This window comes from Diadema antillarum, unplaced genomic scaffold (genome assembly GCF_040938485.1).
Source record: "Diadema antillarum isolate AM-2024a unplaced genomic scaffold, OU_Dant_1.0 seq00000059_RagTag, whole genome shotgun sequence".
Classification (NCBI taxonomy): domain Eukaryota; kingdom Metazoa; phylum Echinodermata; class Echinoidea; order Diadematoida; family Diadematidae; genus Diadema; species Diadema antillarum.
This window is the reverse complement of record NW_027271164.1, coordinates 2,132,082-2,157,374: the sequence shown is the minus strand read 5'-3', so window position 1 is coordinate 2,157,374 and position 25,293 is coordinate 2,132,082. Positions and strand designations below refer to the sequence as shown.

General features: G+C 38.0%; 2 protein-coding genes across 2 annotated transcripts; both read left to right on the top strand.

Annotated features, from left to right (window-relative positions):
- Window positions 1-1,210: 1,210 nt before the first annotated feature.
- LOC139725761 (acetylcholinesterase-like) lies at window positions 1,211-8,473 on the top strand. Its single transcript, XM_071636844.1, has 9 exons — window positions 1,211-1,356; window positions 2,470-2,655; window positions 3,244-3,403; window positions 3,852-3,929; window positions 4,966-5,084; window positions 5,785-5,952; window positions 6,815-7,260; window positions 7,756-7,950; window positions 8,211-8,473. Exons 1-9 carry the CDS (start codon window positions 1,267-1,269, stop codon window positions 8,470-8,472), a joined length of 1,704 nt encoding a protein of 567 aa, XP_071492945.1. The 5' UTR covers window positions 1,211-1,266; the 3' UTR covers window position 8,473.
- A 3,867-nt stretch (window positions 8,474-12,340) lies between these two features.
- LOC139725760 (cholinesterase-like) lies at window positions 12,341-23,663 on the top strand. Its single transcript, XM_071636843.1, has 10 exons — window positions 12,341-12,739; window positions 13,367-13,552; window positions 14,216-14,375; window positions 14,786-14,863; window positions 15,570-15,688; window positions 19,592-19,756; window positions 20,577-21,022; window positions 22,395-22,589; window positions 22,860-23,041; window positions 23,418-23,663. Exons 1-10 carry the CDS (start codon window positions 12,578-12,580, stop codon window positions 23,531-23,533), a joined length of 1,809 nt encoding a protein of 602 aa, XP_071492944.1. The 5' UTR covers window positions 12,341-12,577; the 3' UTR covers window positions 23,534-23,663.
- The last annotated feature ends 1,630 nt before the right edge of the window (window positions 23,664-25,293 follow it).

Sequence of the window (25,293 nt, the reverse complement as noted above, 5' to 3'; positions counted from 1 at the left end):
TTCAGATATCACATTTTCTTTTCATAATTTTACATAAATACGGTTTTTTTTCTTTTGAATATCAAGGTAATATTTATATAATGGAACAACAAAATGATGAAGTACATCATTGCACACTATGGACTACAGCCATGTAAACAAGAGGAAATAAGCAGAACTTTACTTTGCCAAGATCGTAAAAACCTTATAAAACTATGATACCATTACGATGAGCACCTATGCTGTATGCCTGCCGTTGGAATATCTCTTCATCAAAGTTACAAGAATCAACGCATATAAGACCTGAATGAATATATTAAAATACATACACTGGTTCCACGTGGTAGGGCATATTATGAGTCATCATAAATGATTTCATCATTTGGGACGCATTTGAGAGTTGTCAGTAAAACTATGAACGCTAGTTTCGTAATGTCAGTTACATGAAGAGCCCCCATATGATTAAAGTCATGTAATGTTCCTGCTTGCCTTTTGAGGCAGAGAAGGACACAGCCTGCAAAATTTTTCACAACTGTGGCGTGATCAAAGAAGATGACAATAATAAATGGACCCTATTCAGTTCCTCTATAGCTTTGTGCTTTGTCAGTATATAAACAATCTTCGGACTTCGACCTTTGTCAAAACATATCTATTCTCACGACTGTTTCCATACTCTTGTGATTCCTCTTTTTTTCTTTTTTTTTGTTCAAACAATCTTTGTGAAGCAGAAGGTCATTGCTTAAATTGACCATAATTGTGGTCAGACTGAAATAAGTCCAGTAATACAGAACTGAAAAAAAAAAAAACTCGACATAATTATTTGAACAATCTTATTCATTCGACTGCAGTATCTTTTTGGAATTGATAAGCTGCAAATTTACTCCGAACTGTTTAAAGACATTTGTGGCTTAAAGTTGCTTCAGATAATCATAACGTTGGACTATACGTTTCCATGTCTTCATATCTCTGCTAAAACTTACTGACGTCATTTTGTCATTGGCTCACTTATTGGTCCGTTTGCAAAGTGTGACCAAAGTCTGAATATCTTGCCCTATACAAACAGTTCTTGGGTGTAGGACAATCCTAGGCAAGCATAGTTGTCGTTCATTCTAGACGGACAACTGATTGCACGTAGTCACATTACTTGGACTCTCTGAATATAAAATCAGTGATTTTTGATTAGGAAAACGAGATAAGCGCGGTTCCTCTCAAATGATGAAGCTATTGTGGACTTTGTTGGCAATTTTTGCCATTTTCGCACCAGTGAATGCTGAGAATCCGAGAGTTATGGTGAAAGAAGGAACTCTGGTAGGAAAGACCGTGACTTTCAGTGAAAACAAGTTCATCAACAAGACTCGAGATGTCGACGTTTTCTTGGTGAGTTGAAAAACAAAAACAAAATAAGGGCCAGCTTTGTTAAGTGGAGTTGTAGGTCTATTTGACTTCCACTGAGTACACTGATAGCCATTCTCATTTCTTAGTACACCATGTAGTATCTCTACATTCTTATGTGCTTCTTAGTACACCAGTTTACATTTTTAACCCTTAGCGCAGTAATACAGCCTTACCATGCTTACTTCCAAATATACTAGTATACATTCTTACTTCTAAGCACACTGCATGTAGTATACATTCTTGCAGCAGGTGTTAGAATGGGTTACAGATCGTTATTCCGAAGGTTCGTTATTCCGAAGGTTCTTTAGTCCGAAGGTTCGTTATTCCGAAGGTTCGTTATTCCGAAGATTTGTTATTCCGAGCGTTCGTTAATCCGAAAATGTGGTGAGGTTTGTTATTCCGAAGGTTCGTAAATCCGAAAATGAAATAAGGTTCGTTAATCCGAAAATGAAACAAATCTCGTCGTTCCGAAGGTTCGATCGTTACGGACCCTATATCACTTCGGATCAACGAACCTTCGGAATAACGAACCCTATTTCATTTTCGGATTAACGAACCTTCGGAATAACGAACCCTATTTCATTTTCGGATAAACGAGCCTTCGGAATAGCGAACCCTATTTCATTTTCGGATTAACGAACCTCTAGGTATAGGAAATTTGTGTGTTTCGGATTAACGAACATTCGAAATAAACGAACCTTTGGAATAACGGACCTTCGGAATAACGAACAGCACCCGTAAGAATGCCCCATTGAGAAGACTTATCTTACAGGCGAGTGATCCATGCAACAGTCTCTCCATTTTCTTTAAGCATCGTTTACATTTGTAAATAGTCATGATGACTAAAGATGTTTCATGCTAGTCGTTGCAATTACTACAGCACTGGTAAATAAGTGAATCATAGCGAACAGGTTTACCAATGAGGTGAAATTGCTTGGGATGCATTAGAGTTGAAGAATAAGCTTATCTAGTCATGTTGTAACCACAGTAAAACCCTCCTCACGGTAAGACTGAACTTCTATGGAGGCATGGGCATTATCATTACCTCAGACTTTGTTTAGTTGTAATTCGTCTTTAATGTCTATAAATGTACAGGGGGTACCTTATGCAGCCCCTCCTGAGAGATTCGCCCCGCCTACAAATATGACGTCATGGGAAGGAGAAAGGAACGCTACGGAATTTGAAGCTGTGTGTCAACAAGGCGTATTTGACTTTTTCCCGGCTCCCGAGAAAATGTCAGAAGACTGTCTGTATCTAAACGTATTTGCTCCTAATCCAAAGGTAGGATTCATCTAGGACAATTATTTTTTTCTCTCTCTCTGTATGATAATAATTATGATCAATATTGTTGGCTTCACTTTTCGCCGGTGTCAAAACGGCGGGGTTACAGCTTTAGAAGCATATCGCCCTTCGTTGGATACTCAGGATTTCATTCAGAGTGAATGGATTTGTCTCAGAGATTCCTTTTTTCAATCACTTTTCGTCCACTCAGTAGGACAGATATGTTCTGTTGATGCCATATTAAACTATATTGTCTTGTTAGACACTATGGAGAGGAAATTAATCATTCTTTTTTTATCATATAATGTCAACCCTCTAGATCAACGTCTTCGAAATTATGTTGTTGTTGTTGTTTTAAAGAACGAAAGAAGAGAGAGAGAGAGAAATGGGGCCCTATACAAATAATTTGCCCCAGACAGCACTTATAACATGGAACAAACATTATAGATCTTAAAGAGATATAAAATCGAAATTCGTTTGTGATACTTTTGTCTGTGGTAAATGTTATTCACTGCGATATGAATAATAATTCCACAAGAAATACAAAGTTATAGACATGAATTATCAATATCTTTTTGACTGATAAAGATTAACGATGCGGCGGTCATGGTCTTTATTCATGGTGGCGGTTTCTCCATTGGAACCGCGATGACAGTGGAACTCAGCGGCGTCCCATTGGTTTCTGTTGGTGACGTCATAATCGTAACTATCAACTACCGCCTGAACATTTTTTCTTTTTTCACCACAGGTCAGTTCTTATCTCTTATATGAATAGAAAAGAAAAGAATGATGCTTTTTGTCACAATTGTTTATATCATGCATGACCAGTACATTCAGAATGGAATATAGAAGCCAAAGACTAAAATACAGTATGTACATACAGCCTGCCAATGGATCTAAAACAGCCATTGTTGTCTCTCAAAGGAAACAAAAAAAAAAGACTACAAGCAAAATCAAGGCATATATCCCCCACTCCAAAAAAAAAAAATATATATATATACATATATATATATATATATATATATATATATAACAGTACTTCAATATAATAAACAGCTGTTAATAAATATAAAAACGGAGAGATTTTCGCAAGTTATACGAATCAATTCAGAAATAAAGCTAACCAGTCATTCCTGACATTGCTTTCTACGCCTGTATTTCAAGTAATAACTCATTTCAATTCCATTTTCTACCAGGTGATGAAGAAGCTCCTGGTAATGTTGGTATGCTGGATCAGGTGGCAGCTCTCAAGTGGGTCTATACTAACATTGAAGGTAATAATACCCAGGTATCAGAATGAAATTGGTATCTGGTATTTAAATTTTGATATAACATGTATGCTTTGATTTCATGTATCAACTAGAATTTTGTTTAAATAATTACATTGAATGCAGTTCAGTAGGGTGGCAAGATGTGGCAGGATTCAATGGTAATATCTCAGATATCATCCGTAATAAAAAAAAAATATATGTCTACTGATTTCCTTAAGAATGTAAGACCATAGAGGTACAAAATTTTTGTACCTCCATGGTAAGACTAAACAGAAACACATACATAGTTTATACACAATGCTTTAAATTGTAATCAAGGTATATATATTTACAGTTTTATTGAAGTGCATTTGCTCTGAACATAATAATTATATAGATATATATAATGTTTATGTTAACATTATATTTTATATTATATATATATATATATATATATATATATATATATATATTCAGCGCACATGTACTTCAATAAAAATGTAGTCACTACTGCAGTTCTCATCCAAACTGACGTTCTAATGATCAGACGTGAGTTATAACGCTCTCTTAGCATCATACTGGCTAGTAGTTATATCAAGATACCTCGAGTCAATGATTTCACTCTGTGAAATGCACCTAAAGCATAAACTTTCTGTTGGCTTTAAAGCATGATTACTGAATCTTTCTGAATTCGGCCATGCATTTTGAATATTGAGTCTCATAATTTTGATAACAATTTTTTTTTTTCATTGAATCGAGATTTATTCGAAGAACAATGGAATGACATCTTTGAACTCCGAGATGTTAATTCTTCTTCCGAAATTTTCTTACAAAACTATTAGTTTATTATCATAAACATATTCCTTTAACTCCCAAAACAAATGGAAGGAAAAGAGCTCGGTAAAGAGCTTGATAACAAGTTACTATCTCTCTATATATATCTGTTTTTCTATTTCCTTTCTCTTTATAAAGTCTGCCAGTTAATCTTTACAGGATCTATCCGTGCATTTATTATGATCATCTGCCGATCTCTTTCCATCCTATGATTTTTTTCTCTCAGCCTTCGGAGGAGACAAGGACAGGATCACAATTTTTGGAGAGAGCGCTGGAGCTGGAAGCGTTAGCTTTCATCTCCTCTCCAAACTGAGTCAACCTTATTTCAGTCAGGCAGTCATGCAGGTGGGAATTATCTTTATGTATCTTTGCAGTGTAATAGAGGAGATACTAATCGCTGGGTGTTTATTTGTCATTATTCTTTCTTTTCAAAAGGGTTCGTCATTATTGTTGTAATCATACTTGTTTATTTGACCAGAAAAAAAAAACTACTGTGACAAAAAATCAAAAAGAATCAAGTGCACCATCAGAGTTTGTATAAGAATGACATACGTACATAATGTTATATAGGTCTAAGAATTAGCCAGTCTGAGAACTTCCACGGTATTAGACTGCAAGTACCATGACACGACTTCAATTAATTTCATTGATAGTGTTCAGTATCAAAATTTACTTATTGAGAAAGCTAAATGGCGGCATCAAATGTTGATAAAATGTATTGGGAAATAATACTAGTAATTGACAAACTGCTCTCCTTTAGCGTCATGTTCTCACGAGCCAGGATATCTTTTAAAGGTACATGTATACTTGCCAATGTGAACATTTGCATGTGCACATTGTTTCATTCACTAGAACAAGCTAATTAGCCTGCTGATGCATCTTCGCAATGTTTGGTGGGTGTTTCGTGATGTGAGTTACATGTGGGTCATGTCAGTTGCTACGGATATTCTTGTTCGTATTGCTCACTAGTTCATCTGCTGTTTTCTGTTCATGTTTCCTGTGGATACATTCTAGTGACCTAATTGAGTCTCTTTTACTTATTCAGAGTGGAACAGCCCTGGCTGACTGGGCGTTCATCAACGATCCGGAGAGAGAGCTTGAGAAGTCGAGAAACTTGGGTGTGGCCATGAATTGCAGCACGTCGACGTCTGAGGCTCTGGTGGAATGTCTCAGAGAGAAGGATGCTGAAAAACTAAGGAAGGCCGCTGATGAGGTATGGCTGCCATGGCAACGCGTTGCACCCATGTACTGCCCTCATCTACCAAAGACAAATATCACAGTATAATTTACTACAATGTATAGGGTAGCTAAAAACCAACAGGATGGCAAAAAGTATGCAATTTCAGATTTTCTCATAAAACATTCATACAACATGACGAGATGATGTCATCGCTTCATATGAAAAAAAAAAATACTGAAAACTATTTTGGCTTGATTACCAACAACATTCCACCCCTAGTGAAAGTCCTCCTTTGCTAGCAATCAACAGTAATTTCCGTTTACATCTATACAAGATGTTCAGAAAATCAGCTATACTATAGTGACATTGTTGATAGGGAACTGAAACGTACTGTATTCAACGTAATGTTAGGAGGTGGCTTCAATATGATCACAAATTAGTTGTGCATAATTCCATGCTTAATTTCTAGATTATAGCTTTCAGGTTCGGCTAAATTTCCAAGCCCCTGTTCAACATTAACACTCATTTACAAGAGTCAATGGATATTTGTGTGTGTGTGTGTGTGTGTGTGTGTGTGTGTGTGTGTGTGTCTGTGTGTCTGTAAGTTCTGCCTAAACAATCGGGGTGCTAGTGAAGTATTAAGATATGAGATAGACGGAGAGGTGATGTGAAGTATTAAGATATGAGATAGACGGAGAGGTGATGAATAGTTATACATCGACCCACAATGCTGCCTGTACAGTTTCATTAAAATCATGTTTAAACGATTATCAGCCATTGGTACTGTTCCATCCATGGCTATGAGATATGCTTTGTCCAACAAGATGTTCGCACATTACTAATTTTGCTTTGTAAATTGGACCTCTCTTCATACTATCAATATCATAATGCCCAGGTATATGATGCTGTGTATCGAGTGACTGTTGACGGTACGTTTCTCGAAGATACACCAAAAAACCTCTACAGCAACGGGGACTTTGCCCATGTACCAATCGTTGCGGGCTTCAACAAGGACGAGGGGTCTTTGATACCATACGCATCTTTTTCTGACTACTGGGGTAGCGAAACACCGCCCCCTTACGACCGAGCCACCTACCTTGCTTCCATTCAATTCCAGCTAACTTTCTACAACGGCCTGGATGATGCGATCATATACGACTCTGTAGATCAGGAGTATACTGACTGGAGTATTGCAGACAACATTACTGCGGATTACTTTAACTCGGTGGTGGATTTCTTTGGAGATTTGATGTTCGGTTGTCCAACTGATTACGTCATTAGAGAACATACATCACACGGCGGCCCCGTCTACCAGTACTTTATGACCCACGTACCTACGAAGTATGGACTTACCACTACTTCCTTGCATTTCGGTGATAGTTATACAGAAACATGAGTATGCCTACCTCATATCCGAAATGTGAAGCATTTTGATCTTACAGAACGTACTAAAGCATTTTTAATGAGGATTATCATTTCATGAAATATAAATATGTTCATAATGCGCCTTGTTTCAATACATAAATTACTTATTCGTAACACATGAATACAACATTGCCAAACTAAAAGTTGCCGTTCTCAAAGCCTAAGCAGATGCAACCTAAACCCAAAGTGGACAATAATGATTTTCAAAATGTTTTCTTTTTGTTTTTGTTTTTGTTTGTTTTTTGTTTGTTTTTTAAGAGAGAGAGAGAGAGAGAGTATGGGGGGTGACGGTTGACGGGTAAGAGACTTAAGTTCAGTAAGAAACTTTCTAAACTCACTTTAGCAGAGTGTGTTCATTTCTACCAGTTGTTTTTCTGTCACTATTTTTTTTTCTCAATTGATTGATACTAGGAGCTTCTATGAGTATGAAGGGCTTACTCCCAACACTCCTTGGCTTGGCGCAGCACATGGAGAAGAAATGACTTTTGTGTGGGGCGTCCCTTTCATTGATGAGCTCTACCACGTCAAAGGACACAACATGACGGACGAGGAGAACGCCCTCTCCGTTATAATGATGCAATTCTGGACCAACTTTGCCAAGACCGGGTAAGCCAGCCATTTGATTCACTAAAATGAAATAGTTTACTAATATCTTAAAAAGTTACAAATACTTCTAAACTGTGATGAAAAGTTCTGGATAGATGTTATTCTTTTTTGTATTGTACTGGAGACAAAATTCTTTATCAGTTAAATTCTGAGTGCCTTTAGAAGCACTGATTCAATTTTGCATGTGACAGTTTAAGGAAGGCACTTAAACAACAATAACTTAATGCATTAATGGATTGCAACTATTATATGTATTGTAGAAATCCGAGTAAGCCGAGCATGGATTCAGACCCGTTGGAAGGACAGTACGCCTGGCCAGAGTACACGATCCCTGAACTCACATACAAGGAGATAGCCATAGGATTGCCTACAGGGAGGGCTGTCAGAGCAAGACAGTGTCATTTCTGGAACCACTACTTCCCATCCCTCGTGGCTTTTACAGGTATTTTTTTCGAGGGAATAATCACTTCATTATACTATATGTTAGATTTAACAGGTTGTGTTCGAGAATCTCAACTGTAGAAAGCGGTTGTATGCTGTGGGTGTGTCTGTGCGTATGTTCCATAAATGTTTACTAATATTTATCCAATAATCTGAAGCTATTACCATATCGTTAAGCAATCAACCCTATAGCTAAGTGTAGATGACTCCCCTTTGCACGTTACAATAAATTTTCTTTTTTTTATAAACGTGTAAGACTGAAAGGCTGATGAGCAGTGCATCAGGTAGATTCTCGATACTGGACTTCTGTCTTTATTCGTTAATCAGACTGTAATCGCACAGATGGTATAAAAAGGCTAATGATCGAGTTCTAACATTGATTCAAGTTCGAAACACACCAATAATTGGAATAATGTAATGCATCTTCGCCTTTTCGATTTTTTCTTCAACATCGACATTGTCTCCTAAGGTAAAGAGTCAGAATGTGCCATCTTGGTTTTTATGAAATAGAGTTTAGATGTCATCAATCACAGAATTCGTTCAGAATATGAGATGCATTAAAAAAAAAGATGTGTCGGCAGAAAAGCAACTCCAAAACGTTTTTTAGTTTTGTCATTGGTTGGCGCACAGGTTGACAAACCAGAATGCGAGTGTGAGCTATAAAAGGAAAGCGCGCTAATTTTGATAATCACATCTTTGCTTCATCCTGTCTCCCTCTCTTTCCAGGCGACATTAGTGACACTGAGAAGGAATGGCGGGAAAGTTATGATGACTGGAAGACTGAGATGACAGCATGGCAGCAGGCGTTCGAGGAATACAAGAATGAACCTACCTGTAATTAATCTTGATTAGTTACAACTATCCTCGAATGCACTTCGCCGATTAAAGCGAAGTACATCTACATGTCTTTACTTGAATGATAAAGCCACTTTTTCACGTACCTAAATTAGTTTCCTTATTGACTTTTGCATTAAAAAACTACAAAACAGAATTACCTTCCAATCCATAAAGTGTATAATAGACAATAGTGCCTGAAATAACGATAAATGATATTGACCTATTATCATAGATCAGCAATCACACGTTTCATGAGCTCCCCGTTGTAATGTAAATTGCAATCTAAAGTCTAAAGTTAATGATAAACCTTCACTGTTCAAGCCCGAGCCATTGTTTTAGTAACATGACTTTACTGGTCGTAATGTGTCATAATGGGTCATAATTATCTCTGCATGGCTGTACCTCCTCATCTATGACTAAGTTTCTTCTTTTTTAATTTCTTGATCTTTATTCAAATTTGATGAGTTATCTATAAGTTGTAAGTCCTTCTGATTCTAACAACTGGGCTACGCGACCATCATGCGGTCATTCTGGTATATTGAATAAAAGTACGTCAATAGATTTCTTAGATTACAATTCTAAACGAAGGCCTGAGTGAGCAAATAAACTGAGAAATAAATTCTACCGCGAAGTATTTTTTATTCAGACTTCAGAACTTGTGGAAATGATCGACGTATCAAATGATTGAAGAGTAATCTAAATCTCTTCTTGACAAGGAGTATCCTAAAAAAAGAAACAGAACTTCTGCAACGGTGATATTCCAAAGGAATTGTCAATATACTTTCCTCTTCCTTTTCATCTAGCAGTTTTCTTAGAGAGTTTTGTTTTTATTTTGATTTTGTCCAGCAATTATTCACTGTGTAATGCAACATAATAATTATGTCCAATTTACATTGAAGTTTGTTGATGTCATAATTTGCTAAAATAGTAGAATGAATGGTTAAAAGGTAAACACCTTTCAGAGAAAGAGAGAAAAAAAACTAAGATATGTGAACATTCATGATCACAACAAATTAAACTTTCTTACATTATATATTTCCCATAACGTCATACACTATTAAAACCTGCATCGATTCTTTAAGACTGGAACAATAAGATGCAGAATGATATACACCTGGTCACCATCACATCTTTCATGATGATACATAGAATTTAACGTTGTTACACAGAGAGTAGTCGCAGAGGGAGTATACCAGATCATATTTATTTCAACCATGACAATTGTAATAAACACATTTATATTTGCAGTTGCCAACTCTAACGTGGTTGGAAATTTGCCTTGGTGGAAAAGTAGTCATCAGACTTTACAATGTAGAACAGAAGAGAATGGGTGATATTGTCTGTTAGCGTTATGTATTCACTATCGTATTCCGATGAATATAAAATGCGTGAACGAATAATGAATGAATCAAACAGTGATAAAATGAGAACGCTATGAATTACAACTTTAAACTACAACTGCATTAATTGACTTTATTAAAACTCATCGGGGTATTCAGAACTTTACAAGAAAAACTAGAGTTTCTGCATGATGGCGAACCTTCACTTTGATATTGACTATTGCGATCAGACGCCCAGATCACTGGTCACTTTGCTAGTTGATCGTGATCCTCATTAAGATCAATCATAACCAAGGCAACTGCTGTCTTTTCGTGTTGCTTTAGACAGGGATTCTTTTCCTTACCATTCTTCCCACCCCGCAATGATCAGCTCATCAATGAGTATCATATTGTGCATCTTTAAATGAGACAATCAATTAGTGTGTAATATACATGCGGGCAGGTGGAAACATTATGGAATATGGGTTTATGTATGATGTTGTTTTGAGTTTCTTTCAATAAATTCACAATCTAATTGAAGGCTAGCGAAATGTGTACTGTACTGTCCTCTCTGTGTGTGCGTGTTTGTTTGTTTGTTTGTGTATATATAGGTAAGTTCACCTAAGTAAGTGGGTTTCTATATTTTTTCCTTGTTTTTGTCTTTCTCCCATCCTTCTCTCTTCTTTCTTCTTCCCTCTTCTAAAAAAAAGCATATATACTAGCTTTATGGTTTCTCCCGATAAATTGCAACTGTTTGACAAATTACCCTATATACATCAATATAAATGCTTGCATAAATTCTTCTATCCAAGTTACAAAGTCCTCATTGCATAGTCTTATGGATACTGTTGTCCTTTTTAATATCAAGGTTGCTTTTCTATAACCAAGCAATAAAACAGTGAAGTAGATCATTGCACATTAGGGTCTACAGCCATGCAAACAAGAGAAAACGGGCAGGAACTTCCCTTTGTTAAGATCGTAGTCGCCTTATAAAACTATGATTCCATAACGATGCGCACCAATGTTGGATGCCTGCTGTTGGAATATCTCTTCATTAGAATTACAAGAATCAAAGTGTATAAAACCTGAATATTTTAGAATACATACACCGGTTCTACGTAGTAGGACATATCGTAAGTCGTCTTAAACCATTTCATCAGTTTAGATTCATTTGATAGTTTGACATTTAAACTATAACTGTCAGTATGCAAGCTGGTTTTCTTGCAATGTCAGTGTAATAAAGCCCACCCATGGAATGACAAAGTAAAAAGCTTACAACTAACTGCATGCATGATGTAGTGTTTCAAAATATTGTCATGCTTTCTGAGGCAGACAAAGCCGCAGAGCCCGTAAAATTTTCCATTTCTGTAGTGTGATCAAAGAAGACGACAGTCTGTATGCGCCCGATTCGGATGTGCTTGAGCGTTGTCAGTATTCAAACAATTTTCGGACTTCGACCTTTGTGAAACTTATTTATTCTCACGACCGTTTGAGATTCGGTTTTCTTTTTTTTTCAAAACAACTTTTGTAAAGAAGTACGCCTCTGCTTAAATCGACCATCTACTCGGACTAAAAATAGTCTTGCCATGATAGACCAGTTGCAAAAAAAAAGGAGGGGAAACGAAAACGAAAAGTCGTCATTAATAATCTTTCTCATTCAAGTGCAGCATGCATTTATTTTATTGATCAGCTTCAACAACTACTCCCAACTATTTGAAGACATTTGTTGCTTGAAGTTGTGTCAGTTATAGATACTAGACTACGTTTCCATGCGTTCATATCCCTGCTTAAACTTTGACGTCATTTTGTCATTGGCTCACTTATTGGTCCGTCTGCAAATTGTGACCAAAGTCTGAATATCTTGCGCTGTACAAGCAGTCCTTGCGTATGACAACCTTTAATAGTCAAGTATAGATCAAGTTCATTCTAAAAGGACAAGTGATTGCACGAAGTCAATTGACTTGGACTCTCTGGATAAATCAGTAACTTTTCAATTAAGAAAACAAGACAAGCGCGGTTCCTCTCAAACAATGAGGCTTTTGTGGACTTTGTTGGCAATATTTGCCATTTTCGAGCCACTGAATGCCGAGAATCCGAGAGTTACGGTGAAAGAAGGAACTCTGGTAGGAAAGACGGTGACTTTCAGTGAAAACAAGTTCATCAACAAGACTCGAGATGTCGACGTTTTCTTGGTGAGTTGAAAAAAGGGCCAGCTTTTTCAAGTGGAGTCGTAGGCCAATTTGAATTCCACTGAGCACACTAGTAACCATTCTTATTTCTTAGTACACCATGCAGTATCTGTACGTTTTTATACCTCTTAGTACACAGTATCTATACATATTTACCTTTGGTTCATAAGTATGTATACGTAACCTTACTTCCTATACACTAGAATACATTCTTCCTTCTTAGCACACTAGGGGACATTCGTGCAGCGCGTTGAGTGAGGTGTTGGAATGCCGAATAGACAGTAAATGATAGAGAAGACTTAACTTACAGAAAATGACAGCCCTACGACCCACTCGATTCTATCTCCATTTTCCAAAAAAAAAAAAAAAAAAAATACCTAATAGAGTCGACTGGTAAAACACTGAATCAAATCAGACAAGTTTACCAATGAGGTGAAATTGCTTGGGATGTATTTCAGTTACAAAATAAGCTTACTTATGTAGTCATGTTGTAACCACAGTAAAACCCTCTTCACCGAAGCCTGAACTTCTATGGAGACATTGGCATCATCATTTCCCCAGAACTGACCTTGTTTGATTGTATTTGTTGTGTTTTGTGTGTTTTTGTTTTATTTCTACCAACGTATATAGGGGGTGCCTTATGCGGCCCCTCCTGAAAGATTCGCCCCACCCACAAATATGACGTCATGGGAAGGAGCGAGGAACGCTACGGAATTTGAATCTGTCTGTCAGCAAGGTGTATTTGACTTTTTCCCTCCTGTCGAGAAGATGTCAGAAGACTGTCTGTATTTGAACGTGTTTGCTCCTAATCCAAAGGTAGGATTCATCTAGGGAAAGTGTCTTTGCGCTAGAGTTTTTTACCGCAAAGCGATGGGGTTTGATTTGATCGATTTTGCTTTTATTTCTGAATATCTTTTTCATGCATAAACAAGATAAATGAAATACAGTGTCAATTGAAAGAACTAATTGAGCACAATTTGATTTGAATCTGACAATAAAAACAGAAAAATGATCAGTTCAAATATCCAGCATTATTTCTAACACAGTGTAAAATGAAAAGAAACAGGCATTATTTTATTTTTAGAAGCATATACATGACAATTCGTTGGATAAATTTAGAGTAAATAGAATGGCTTCGGAGTTTCCTTTTGTAATATAATGATAATGATAATAATAATCCAATAGAACAGAATGTAATAATATAATGCTAACCCCTTTAACCACTTATTTGTCTATAGTTATTAGGACAAATGTGTTTTGTTGATTGCATATTAAACATGATAATCTTGTTTCATAATATGGAAAGGAAATTCATTGATCTTTTTTAGCATAGAATATCAGCCATCAGGATTAGTGTCTTCGAAATTATTTTATGATAATTTATCTGTGATAGATATCAATTCCAGCGCTATGAATGTTAATTCCAACAGATATACAGTAATATCTGAATGAATGATTATATTGTTTTGAATGATAAAGATGAACGGTTCGGCGGTCATGGTCTTTATTCATGGTGGCAGCTTCTCCATGGGAACCGCGATGACAGCGGAATATAGTGGCGTCCCATTGGTTTCTGTTGGTGACGTCATAATCGTAACTATCAACTACCGCCTGAACATTTTTTCGTTTTTCACCACAGGTCAGTTCCTATATCACTTATATAGATTTAAAAAAAAAAAAAAGATTTTTTTTTTTTGTCACAGCTGTTTAGATCATGTGTGACCAGTGCATTCGTAATGAAATATATAGAAGCTATAGATTAAGATACAGCATGTCAATACAGCCTGTCGATGGATCCAAAATAACTATCGACTCACAAGAAGAAAAGATATGAAGAAAATGTAGGCAAATATCCCCGCTCCAAACAAGATAAAAAAGTAGTCCCAATGACGCTAATGATCAACAGATGCCTAATGAATATAAAACGGAGCGATTTAATCATGTAATACGGACATGAAATACGGACATTGTTCTGATTAGTCATTCCTGACATTACTTTCTACACCTGTTCTTTAAATGATAATTCTTCTCAATCTTATCTTCCACCAGCTGATGAAGAAGCTCCTGGTAATGTTGGTATGCTGGATCAGGTGGCAGCTCTCAAGTGGGTCTATACTAACATTGAAGGTAAAATACCCAGGTATCAGAGCAAAGTAGGTATCTGATATTGGGATAGATATGGCATTTATTCCTTGATTTCATGTATTAACCATTTGTTTTAATAATCACATTAAATGTAGTTCAGCAGGGTAGCAAGATATTGCAGGATTCAGTGGAAATATCTCAGATGATATCGGTAACAATTAAAAGGAATATGGGTCTACTTATTTCCATAAGACTGTAAGACAGACAGATATATGTACATGAACACAATGCTTTAAATAATAATTATGATATATGTATATGTGTGTGTGTGTGTATGTTTGTTCAAATCACAGTACTTCATTAATACTGCAGTCATATTTCATATTTAAGTCAGATTATCAAATCTTTCTGATTTAACCATTTCGAATACTGGCATGAATCTCATGTTTTTGATAAATGTCCTTTCTCTCTCTCTCTCTCTCTCTCTCTATATATATATATATATATATATATATATGTATATATATATATGTATATATATATATATATATATATATATCTTTCTTTTTCCTTCCTCTTTATAAAGTCAGCCAGTTAACCCTTAAAGGACCTACCCATTGCTAGTAGTACTCACCCGCCTATATTTGAATACATCATCCATCCATTTTTTATTTTCTTAAATTTGTATTTTTTATTTTATTATGATCACCTGTCTATCTTTTTCCATCCTATGATTCTCTTTCCTCAGCCTTCGGAGGTGACAAGGACAGAATCACAATTTTTGGAGTGAGCGCTGGATCTGGAAGCGTGAGCTTTCACCTCCTCTCAAAACTGAGTCGACCTTATTTCAGTCATGCAATCATGGAGGTGTGAAACTTTCTTTAACAAAACTGTAATCAATGTGACAGAAAAGAAATATAATTACCTGTTGATTCATCATTATTTATCAAGTTATATTGTTGTTATATTATCAGTTTATTTGAGCGGAGAAAATTAATGTGACAAACAATTTCAAATATACCGCACCAAGACACTTACACTTACACTTTGTTGTACAGGTCTGCGAATTTACCAGTCAGAGAATTTCCGCGGTGTTCAAGTGCAAGTACCATGACATGATTTCTCAATTTCATAATCAATAAACTATACTCTCTGTTAGGGCAATGCTCTCACAAATCACGATCCACAATATCTTTTGTCGTTGTACTTGCCAATGTAAATATTTGCACGTGTACATGGTGTACATGCATGCTTCATTCACAAGAACAAACTAATTAACCTGCAAATGGGTTTTTGCAATGTTTGTAGGGTGTTCCGTGATATGAGTAATTTGACTCGGTTTATTATCATGCCCGTTGTTTCAGTTCTCCTTGTTCACATTGCTTAATCGTCCTTTTATTTTCTCCCTCTCTCTTTGATTTGGTTTCATTTTCCAATTGCATATAAAAGATAAAAACACATACAAATCACATTAAAAAATACATAACTTGATACAATCAAGGTAGTTGGTGTTCTCTGCTTCTTAATTGTTACATACGGATCTGAAAAAAAAAAAATCTCCAAATTCTCCACACCATGTTTCTCAACATAAGACAAACTCAATATAGATAATGCAGCCATATTAAGAGTGCTCTTCATTAGATATGTCCTTCCATTTACTTTCCAGCTTACCCATTTTTCTCTTCTGGATTGCAATTAACTTCTATGCTTTATTTATCTTTTCCAACTTCACCAATAAAACAACACAACCATAAAAGGTGGAAAGAATTCCAAGTGACCTGCATGTATACAATGACTGTTTTGCAATGGCAATTCAATAATTTGATGATGATGTTCGTCCTTCGCATGTGAACACGACCATAACTTCCAGTAACACTACGTACCGTGGGTGCGAAGATGGCTAATCAGTCCGATCCTCGTTCTGAAAAATCTGGTGCAGTGTGTTTGTGTGTACATGGAAATGCCGAAGGTAGGCCAGGCTGAGAGGTTGCTCTGCTATTTTTCGTTGCTGCCGTAGTTGTTCCTGCTCGTCCACACGTTTCACTTCGTAGCCTTATAAACCAGAGCTGACCACGGATCGCCAGGAAGATCGGTCTTGTGCCGTTACTTCCCATGTGTCACGATTGACGCTGCAGCATTTCATCCAAGCTTTTATATAGTGTGTCCTTGTAGCGCTTCAATCTTCTGACCTCCTTGAGAGCGCTTGCCTTCCATTAGTTCACCGTAGAGCAGTCACTTTGGCAAATGTTCGTCGGCCATTCGAAGTACATGCCCGGCCCATCTGAGTTGGGAGCGCTTGAGCATCGCATCAAAACTCTCCATCTGGTCTCCCTGAAGTATTTCGGTGTCTGGCACCTTCCCTTGCCATTTTACGTGTAGCAGATTTCGGAGGCATCTCATGTGGAAGGAGTTCACCTGCCTGGCATGCCGGCTGTACACTGTCCATGTTTGGCAGGTGTACAGTAGAGAGGGTATGACGACTGCGCGGCACAGCTTTACTTTGTTTTGAAGATTTTCCTCTTCTCTCCTACACCCTGTCTCTGAGTCTGCTGACAGCCGAGCAGGCCCTGGCAATTCTGCGGGAAACTTCGCGACTTCTTCAATGTAGATATTTCGTGACAGTGTGCTACTTTAGATAGGTAAACAAATTTTTCTGCCACTTTCAACTTCTCGCCGTTGACCGTGATGGTTGGCTTTGTGTATAGTGAATTATTGCAGGAGCTGGCTGATCAGGGAGGTGGGAAACTCTCTTCCCACTTCCCTGGGCTGATGCATCACTAAAGTCTTCTTTATGCTTATCGTCAGACCGAAGTCGTCACAGGCATTGGCGAATTGGTCAATGCTTTCCTGCATGTCAGACTGGGTTCTGCCATACAGGGCACAGTCATCAGCAAAAAGAAAGTCACGGGCGATACCCCCCTGGAGTTTTGATTTTGTCTGCAGTCTCCGTACGTTGAACAGATTTCCATCAGTTCTAAATTTGCAGTCCACTCCGATGCCACCCTCACGAAATGCATCTGTCTGCATAGATGAGCGAACACCATACTAAAGAGGGTAGGGGCGAGGACGCAGCCTTGTTTCACGCCGTTTATGACAGGGAAGGGCTCTGAGCGTTCATCACCATCCTGCACGTTAGCTCGGATGCAGTCATGGAACTGTCTGACCAGTGAGATGAGCGTTGCAGGGCAGCCAAACTTGGGCATGATCATCCGGAGTCCTTCTCGGCATACGGTGTCAAAAGCCTTAGTCAGGTCTACGAAGGTGGTGTAGATACCGACACTAGCTCTGCTCCTGGCATTTCTCTTGGAGTTGACGTACTGCGAAAATCATAACCACTGTACTGCGACCCTGTCTGAACCCGCGTTGACGTTCAGGTAGTCAGCCTTCCTCTAAGTGGTCGATCAGGCGGTTCAACAAGATTCTGGCAAAAGATCTTTTCGATAACAAATAGCAACGAGATGCCGTGGTGGTTGTCGCACGCTTGTCGATTTCCTTTGCGCTCATGTACAAATGGACGATAGAAGCATCCAAAGGGTTTCTGCGGGATTTTCTCTTGGTTCCATACAGATTGGAATAGCTCAGTGAGCTTTCTGGTGAGGGTTTGGCGACCAGAGGCGCAGATTTTTGCAGGGATGGAGTCAGCGCCGGGTGCTTTTTCACAAGATATGTGTTTTACTGCTTCTTCCATCGCACGACAGCTTCTGTGGCGATATTGGCAAGTGAGTGATTGGTTGGAACCTGGAGCAGCCTTGTGATCGCTTCCTCGCTGATGGCAGCTGGATCGACCATTGAGGACATTTCTGAACTGTTCTGCCCAGCGTTCAAGAACCTTTTTCTGATCTGTGATCAGTAGTTTCCATCTGCACTGGGGGAGACAGTCCCAACGAAGTTGGTCCAAATACAAATCTTGAGCGCTCTAATAATAGTTGATATTTTAAGAGCGCCTTTTTCACTATAAAAAGCGCTATGAGATGTCATCCTTGGTCGCCATAGGAGATAACATATAATTTATATACAAATTACCAGGCAGTGGCAGTACAAGTCCAGTGCATATAAAGGGATATAAAAATACTTAACTAGATCTTCAAATTTTGTTTGAAGTGATCCGGTATTCTCTGTAGCAGTTTTCCATGTCGTTGCCATTAGGATAAGACTGGATCTTAACAGCTTTATCGCTCAGCCGTGCATTCTGCATTTGCCGTAGTTCCAGCTGTACGCTTCTTCTGATGTTGAAAAAAAAAGCAGCTTTCTTGGACGCTGATGTCGGGTCGTTGAGGTCTGCTCGGTGAAGGCGCAGGTTTCCAGTAGCAATAAGCCATCTATTGCATTTGCCCAGACCATCTTCCCTGGGACTCCTTTCCATGATGCATAGTCGGTGCTGACCCTAGCTTTGAAGTCACCAAGGGTGATGAGTTTATCTAATCTGGACACAGTGGGAATGGTTGCTTGCAGGTTCTCATTGAACCTTTCCTTGACATCATCAGGGCTGGTCATCGTGGGTGTGTAGGCGCTGATCATTGTGGCATACCGCTTTCTTGGCAGTGGAAGCCCGACAGTCATTCGTCCTTCGACTAAAGGCTGACATCAAATTTCGTGTGTCATCATTTTAGATATTCTTCCCCAAAACTACATACATGATGACTTTCCAGTAAAAGGTGTTCCAGTGTTTCAATGCTTTTACTTCTGCATCTGCTGTTTTCTGTGTATGTTTTCTGCGGATACATTCCAGTGACCTATTTCATTTCCTTTTTTATGTTAATACTGATGCAGAGTGGGACGGCAGTGGCTGACTGGGCTTTCAACGATCTAGATAGGGAGCTTGAGCAGTCGAGAGCTGTGGGCGTGGCCATGAATTGCAGCACGTCGAGTTCTGAGGCTCTGGTGGAATGTCTCAGAGAGAAGGATGCCAACAAACTACGAGAGACCGCCGAGAAGGTATGGCTGCCATGGCAACGCGGTGCACCATTTGTAGTACCCTAGTACTCTCCATCTAAAGAAAAAATCAGTCCACCAGTTGATGGATTTTCATGGACGCGTTCATGGATAGGGTAAACTCAGAAGAAGAGTAGTAAAAGTATCAAATTTCACATTTTCTCATGAAATATTATGAGATGGCAGATCACACTAGATGAGGCGATGATGTCATGACCTCTACTATAAAAGAAATTAAAAAGATGTTTCTGCTGGATTGACAAGGGCATTGATTCCGTCTTTCAATTCATAATTTACTAGAATTTACTGCAATATCCATTCTTATAACATCTTTAAGAATTATCACAAGATGTTTAAAAACATAATGTGAATAAAATTGACACGGCCGGTAATAGCTAAAATGTGCTGTAAATTGTTTGGAGTTGGCTTCATACCATAAATAATTGTTACTAAATTCATGCTTATTTCTGGAGATAGGTTCCAGATTTGCTCAATTTCCAAGCCTCTGTAGGCAATAAATACCAAATAAGAAAAGTCGATGTGTGCGTGTGTATGCGGGCGTGCGTGCAGGATTCGTAGATAGATTAGTGGTGTACACACCAACACATGATGTTGTCTGTTCTGTTTTCAGTAACTACGAACAAGAACCCCAAACCATTAAAATAATTACTGTTAAAGATTGTGACATGCGCAAACTATCAGCTGCCAATACTTCGTGTATCACCTTATAGGCTATATGAGATTATGCTTTGTCAAACAAGTTGCTCACACATCATTTGTTTTTTATGTAAATAGTACCCTCTTCCGCCACCACAATGCTCAGGTATATATTGGAGGGTATCAAGTGACTCTGGACGGTACGTTTCTCGAAGATACACCAAAAAACCTCTACAGCAAAGGGGACTTTGCCCATGTACCAATCATTGCCGGCTTCAACGAGGATGAGGGGACTTTCTTACTATACGGAACTTTTCCCGCCTACTGGGGTAGCGAAACACCGCCCCCTTACGACCGAGCTGCCTACCTTGCAGCGATTCAATTCCAGCTGGCTTTCTACAACGGTCTGGATGATGCCATCATATACGACTCTGTAGACCAGGAGTATACCGACTGGAGTATTGCAGACAACATTACTGCGGATTACTTTGACTTGGTGGTGGATTTCTTAGGAGATTTGCTGTTCGTTTGTCCTACTGATTATGTCACTAGAGCACATGCAGCACACGGCGGGCCCGTCTATCAGTACTTCATGACCCACGTACCTACTAAGTATGGATTACCAGCCGTCCCCTTAACCTTTACTAAATCGAGGGGGGGGGGGGTTGCTGGGAGCCCCCTTCGACATTTCACGCGACATGTCACCATCGAAAAAAAAGAAGAAAGAAACAACTATCTTCGCGATGTTTCACTACTCTTTTACTTTCCAGTCTCTCGCACCTTTTGAGATCAAATTTGCGCCGCCTGGGCGAGCGGTTTTGAAATTACGCGTAACGATATTATGTAGGCTCTACATACATGTCAGACCTAACTTGCTCAAAAACGTGAATCCATGTACAACTTCGATGTAAATTAACATTCTGCAAAATTTCATTTGTAAATGTTTATTTTTCCTTTTGTTTTTCTTTTTTGTCGATATTCAGTCAGTGACATATTTTCACCCTCGCAGCAGTGTCACCGACAAAGATCATCGAAAAACGATGAAAAACAAAAAGTCGACAGACAAGGAAATACGTCAGAAATTAAAGAAACAACAGAATACTTTAGAAAATATTTTGATTGCACAATGTTTCACTTACATTTGTGAGGAACACTAAAAAGAATATGTACACCAAAAATATGCCCTTTTGGAGTTTTTATGGCGAAAAGGCCTGGGAGGACCCCCCCCCCCCCCCACACACACACACACGCTCTATCACTAGTTTGCAGGCACAAACCCTTGTTGGTCGTATAGGAGTCTGCATGCGCCAAGACTAATATGATGGGAGAAGCTTCAACACAGGGCCTATGGGACAGTGCCAAAGTGGTGCATGTAGTAGTCTTGGCGCAGACTCCTTTACGACCAACAAGGGTTTGTGCCTGCAAACTACTCTATCACCTACCTAAGTAGCTCGACATACCTTCTGTGATCGGTCATTATTATAGTCACACAGCAACATAAGTAGGCTTACCTCATGCCCATAATTGGAAGCATTTCTCTCACAGAACCTAATCATGTAGTTTGTAATAATTGCTATTATTTCATAAAATTATATGCTTCCGTGCGACTTGGTCTGTCAAGCCTGGAAAGTCTCACACCTTGGTTTAACACACGCGTTATTTGTTATTGGCGACACATCAATACATAATTTACAAAATAAAATTGCCTGCCATTCTCAAACCCAAAACAGATGCAACCTAATCCTTAAGTGGACAACAATTAATGTCGATGTTTGTCTGTCCGTTTGTTTGTTGTTTTTACTTTAGACACTTTTAGAGAGACAGTTGAGGATATTGGTATGTTGAGTGAATTCAACTACACAATATTTCAATTTTTATTCAGTTAGAGGCTTTCCAAACTCATTTAAGTATTCTTTCTTATCAGTTGTTTTGTGTTGATAAGAACAGCGTAATATTGTTTATGTTTTTGTTTTTTTTTTTCAAGGAGCTTCTATGAATACGAAGGAATTGCTCCCAACACTCCTTGGCTTGGCGCAGCACATGGAGAAGAAATGACTTTTGTGTTTGGCGTCCCTTTCATTGATGAGCTCTACCACGTCAAAGGACACAACATGACCGACGAGGAGAACGCCCTCTCCGTTATAATGATGCAATTCTGGACCAACTTTGCCAAGACCGGGTAAGCCAGTCATTTGATTTACTATAATGAAATAGTTTGTTAATATTTAAAAAGCTACAAATACCTCTTATCTTATATGATATTGTTCTGTGCTCTGGATAGATAATATTCTTCTTTGTATTTTACTGAAGACAAAATTCCTTTCTTCATTTTAATTCTGAGTGCCTTTAAAAACACTGATTCCATTTTGCATGTGACAGTGTGAGGAAGGCATTTGAAAAAAAAAACTGAATGCATTAATGGATTGCAACTATTATATGTATATCGTAGAAATCCCAGTAAGCCGAGCATGGATTCAGACCCGTGGGAAGGACAGTACACCTGGCCAGAGTACACGATCCCTGAACTCACATACAAGGAGATAGCCATAGGATTGCCAACAGGGAGGGCTGTCAGAGCCAGGCAGTGCCATTTCTGGAACCAGTACTTCCCATCCCTCGTTGCTTTTACAGGTATTTTTTCGAGAGCATAATCACTTCGTTATACTTTATGTTTGATATAAATCGCTCAGCAATTAACCTTATAATTTGTCTTCGGCTTTTTAATTTTTTTTTTTCAACGCCATATCTTCTTCCAAGGTAAAGAGTGTGAATGTGCCATCTTCGTTTTTTTATGAAATTGGGTATAGATGTCATCAATCACAGAACTTCACTAAAATATGAGATTTATAAGAAATTCCTCGGCAGAAAAGCAACTTCAAAACGTTTTTGAGATTTGCCAATGGTCTGCACGGCCTGACGAGCAGTATGTAAGTTTGAACTCTAAAAAGAAAGAGCGCTAATTGTGATAATTACAACGATTCTTCATTCTGTCTCACTCTCTTTCCAGACGACATTAGTGACATTGAGAAGGAATGGCGGGAAAGTTATGATGACTGGAAGACTGAGATGACAGCATGGCAGCAGGCGTTCGAGGAATACAAGAATGAACCTACCTGCAGTTAATCTGGCTTGATCGTATAAGCTACCTTGAATGCACTGAGTCGATTTACATCTACATGTCTTTATTTGAATTGGAGCTAGTTTGACAACACAGTACCCGAGTCAGTTTAATATTGCCTGGAAATTGCAAAACAGAATGACTTGAAGCACATAGTGTGTAGATCATGGTGTCTGAAATAATCATAAAAGATATTAAAATATTGTTATCAATCAGCAATGAAAAGTTACATGAACTCCCCGTTATAATAATATAAAATGCAATCTAAGATCTAAAGTTGATTACAAATCTTCACCGTTCGAACACGAGACCTTCCTTCGATCACATGACCTCTTTGCCTCATTTGTTATCTTTTCTAATAGTTTTACATTTTTTTATATGATTTCATATAATGCAGAATTTGAATTAAGGGGCATGCTTTGGCTTATCATGTACTTGTTATGTTTAAGCTAGCGTCTGAATAGGTCTACATTGATCATAATTATCTCTGACAGTGCCCGTCATCTGATTGACAAAGTTGTTTTAATTCTTGATCGTTATTCAAATTCTTTTTGAGTTTTCAAAAGTTGTCTTTAAAGAATCAAATGTGAGCCCTTCTGATACCAACAACACGGATACCATTGGATACGTGGCAGTCATGTGGTCATTCTGGTTTTACTTGTAAATAAAAGTACAACAGCAGTTTTCTTAGATTAAAATCTTAAGCGAAGACCTGAGTAAGCGAATTCTGCCGTGAAGTATTGTAGGACTAGTGGAAAAATGATCGACATGTCAAATGACTGACGAACAATCTAAATCTGACCAGGAGTATCCTAAAGGACATATCTTTCTACAACGGTGATATTCCAAAGGAATTGTCAATATAAACAGTCTGAATTGTTTGCTCCACGACATTTGCACATACATTCCGCTTGCTTGTCATCTATCAGTTTTCTCTTTGAGAGTTCTGTTTTATTTCATTTTTTTTTGTCGCGTCATTCTTCAGTGTGTAATCCAACATAGTATGTCCAATTTGCATTGTAGTGTGTAAGTATCATAAGTTTGCTTAAATCATTTAGTCGAAAGAATGGTTAAAACGTACCAAACGTTTCACCTTAAAGAGACAAAACTAAGATATATGAACCTTAATAAACCCATTGAATTAAACTTTTTTATATAACATATTTCCCCATTATGTCATAGAATTAATAATTGTATTAATTCTTTAAGACTGAAACAATGAAATGCAGGATATTATATACCAAACCCATCACCGTCTCATATGATGATACATAGAACTGAACGTTGCACAGAGAGTGGTTTGCTTTACCAGTCAATGCAGATGAAGTATATATCTCTTTCGACCGTGTGGTGATAAAAACAGTATAATAGATGATGACTGGCGGGGGAGGGAATATACCGAATGTTCCACCCGAAGGGTTTGAAATGCTATTGAGGAAGGTTATAAGTCCCGAGACGAAGTCGAGAGACTTAATGATAAACATTGTCCATCATTGTCTTTGCACTGACGAAGGTCTGAGGCAGACCGAAAATTTTGTAACAAAAAATTTTGCAATCGTTGGATCCATAGCGTACTTGAGACTCTTCCTTCTAATAATTACAACATTCGAAGTCCAACACGTGGAAAGTTCCAAGATAACTATATGTATATATATATATATATATATATATATATATATGAAGAGTTTGTTCGCAAAAACCGATAAGTCCATTTTTGAAGATTTTGAAGGACGGTCTCTGTCATAAAGTACAAAATAATACCTCG

Coding starts and splice junctions, on each gene's coding strand:
- LOC139725761 (XM_071636844.1), top strand. CDS start 1,267: ATGGTGAAAGAAGGAACTCTGGTAGGAAAGACCGTGACTTTCAGTGAA. Junction 2,656..3,243: donor TATTTGCTCCTAATCCAAAG/GTAGGATTCATC, acceptor TGACTGATAAAG/ATTAACGATGCGGCGGTCAT. Junction 7,951..8,210: donor ACCAACTTTGCCAAGACCGG/GTAAGCCAGCCA, acceptor TATGTATTGTAG/AAATCCGAGTAAGCCGAGCA.
- LOC139725760 (XM_071636843.1), top strand. CDS start 12,578: ATGAGGCTTTTGTGGACTTTGTTGGCAATATTTGCCATTTTCGAGCCA. Junction 14,864..15,569: donor GGTCTATACTAACATTGAAG/GTAAAATACCCA, acceptor CTCTTTCCTCAG/CCTTCGGAGGTGACAAGGAC. Junction 21,023..22,394: donor ATGACCCACGTACCTACTAA/GTATGGATTACC, acceptor TTTTTTTTCAAG/GAGCTTCTATGAATACGAAG.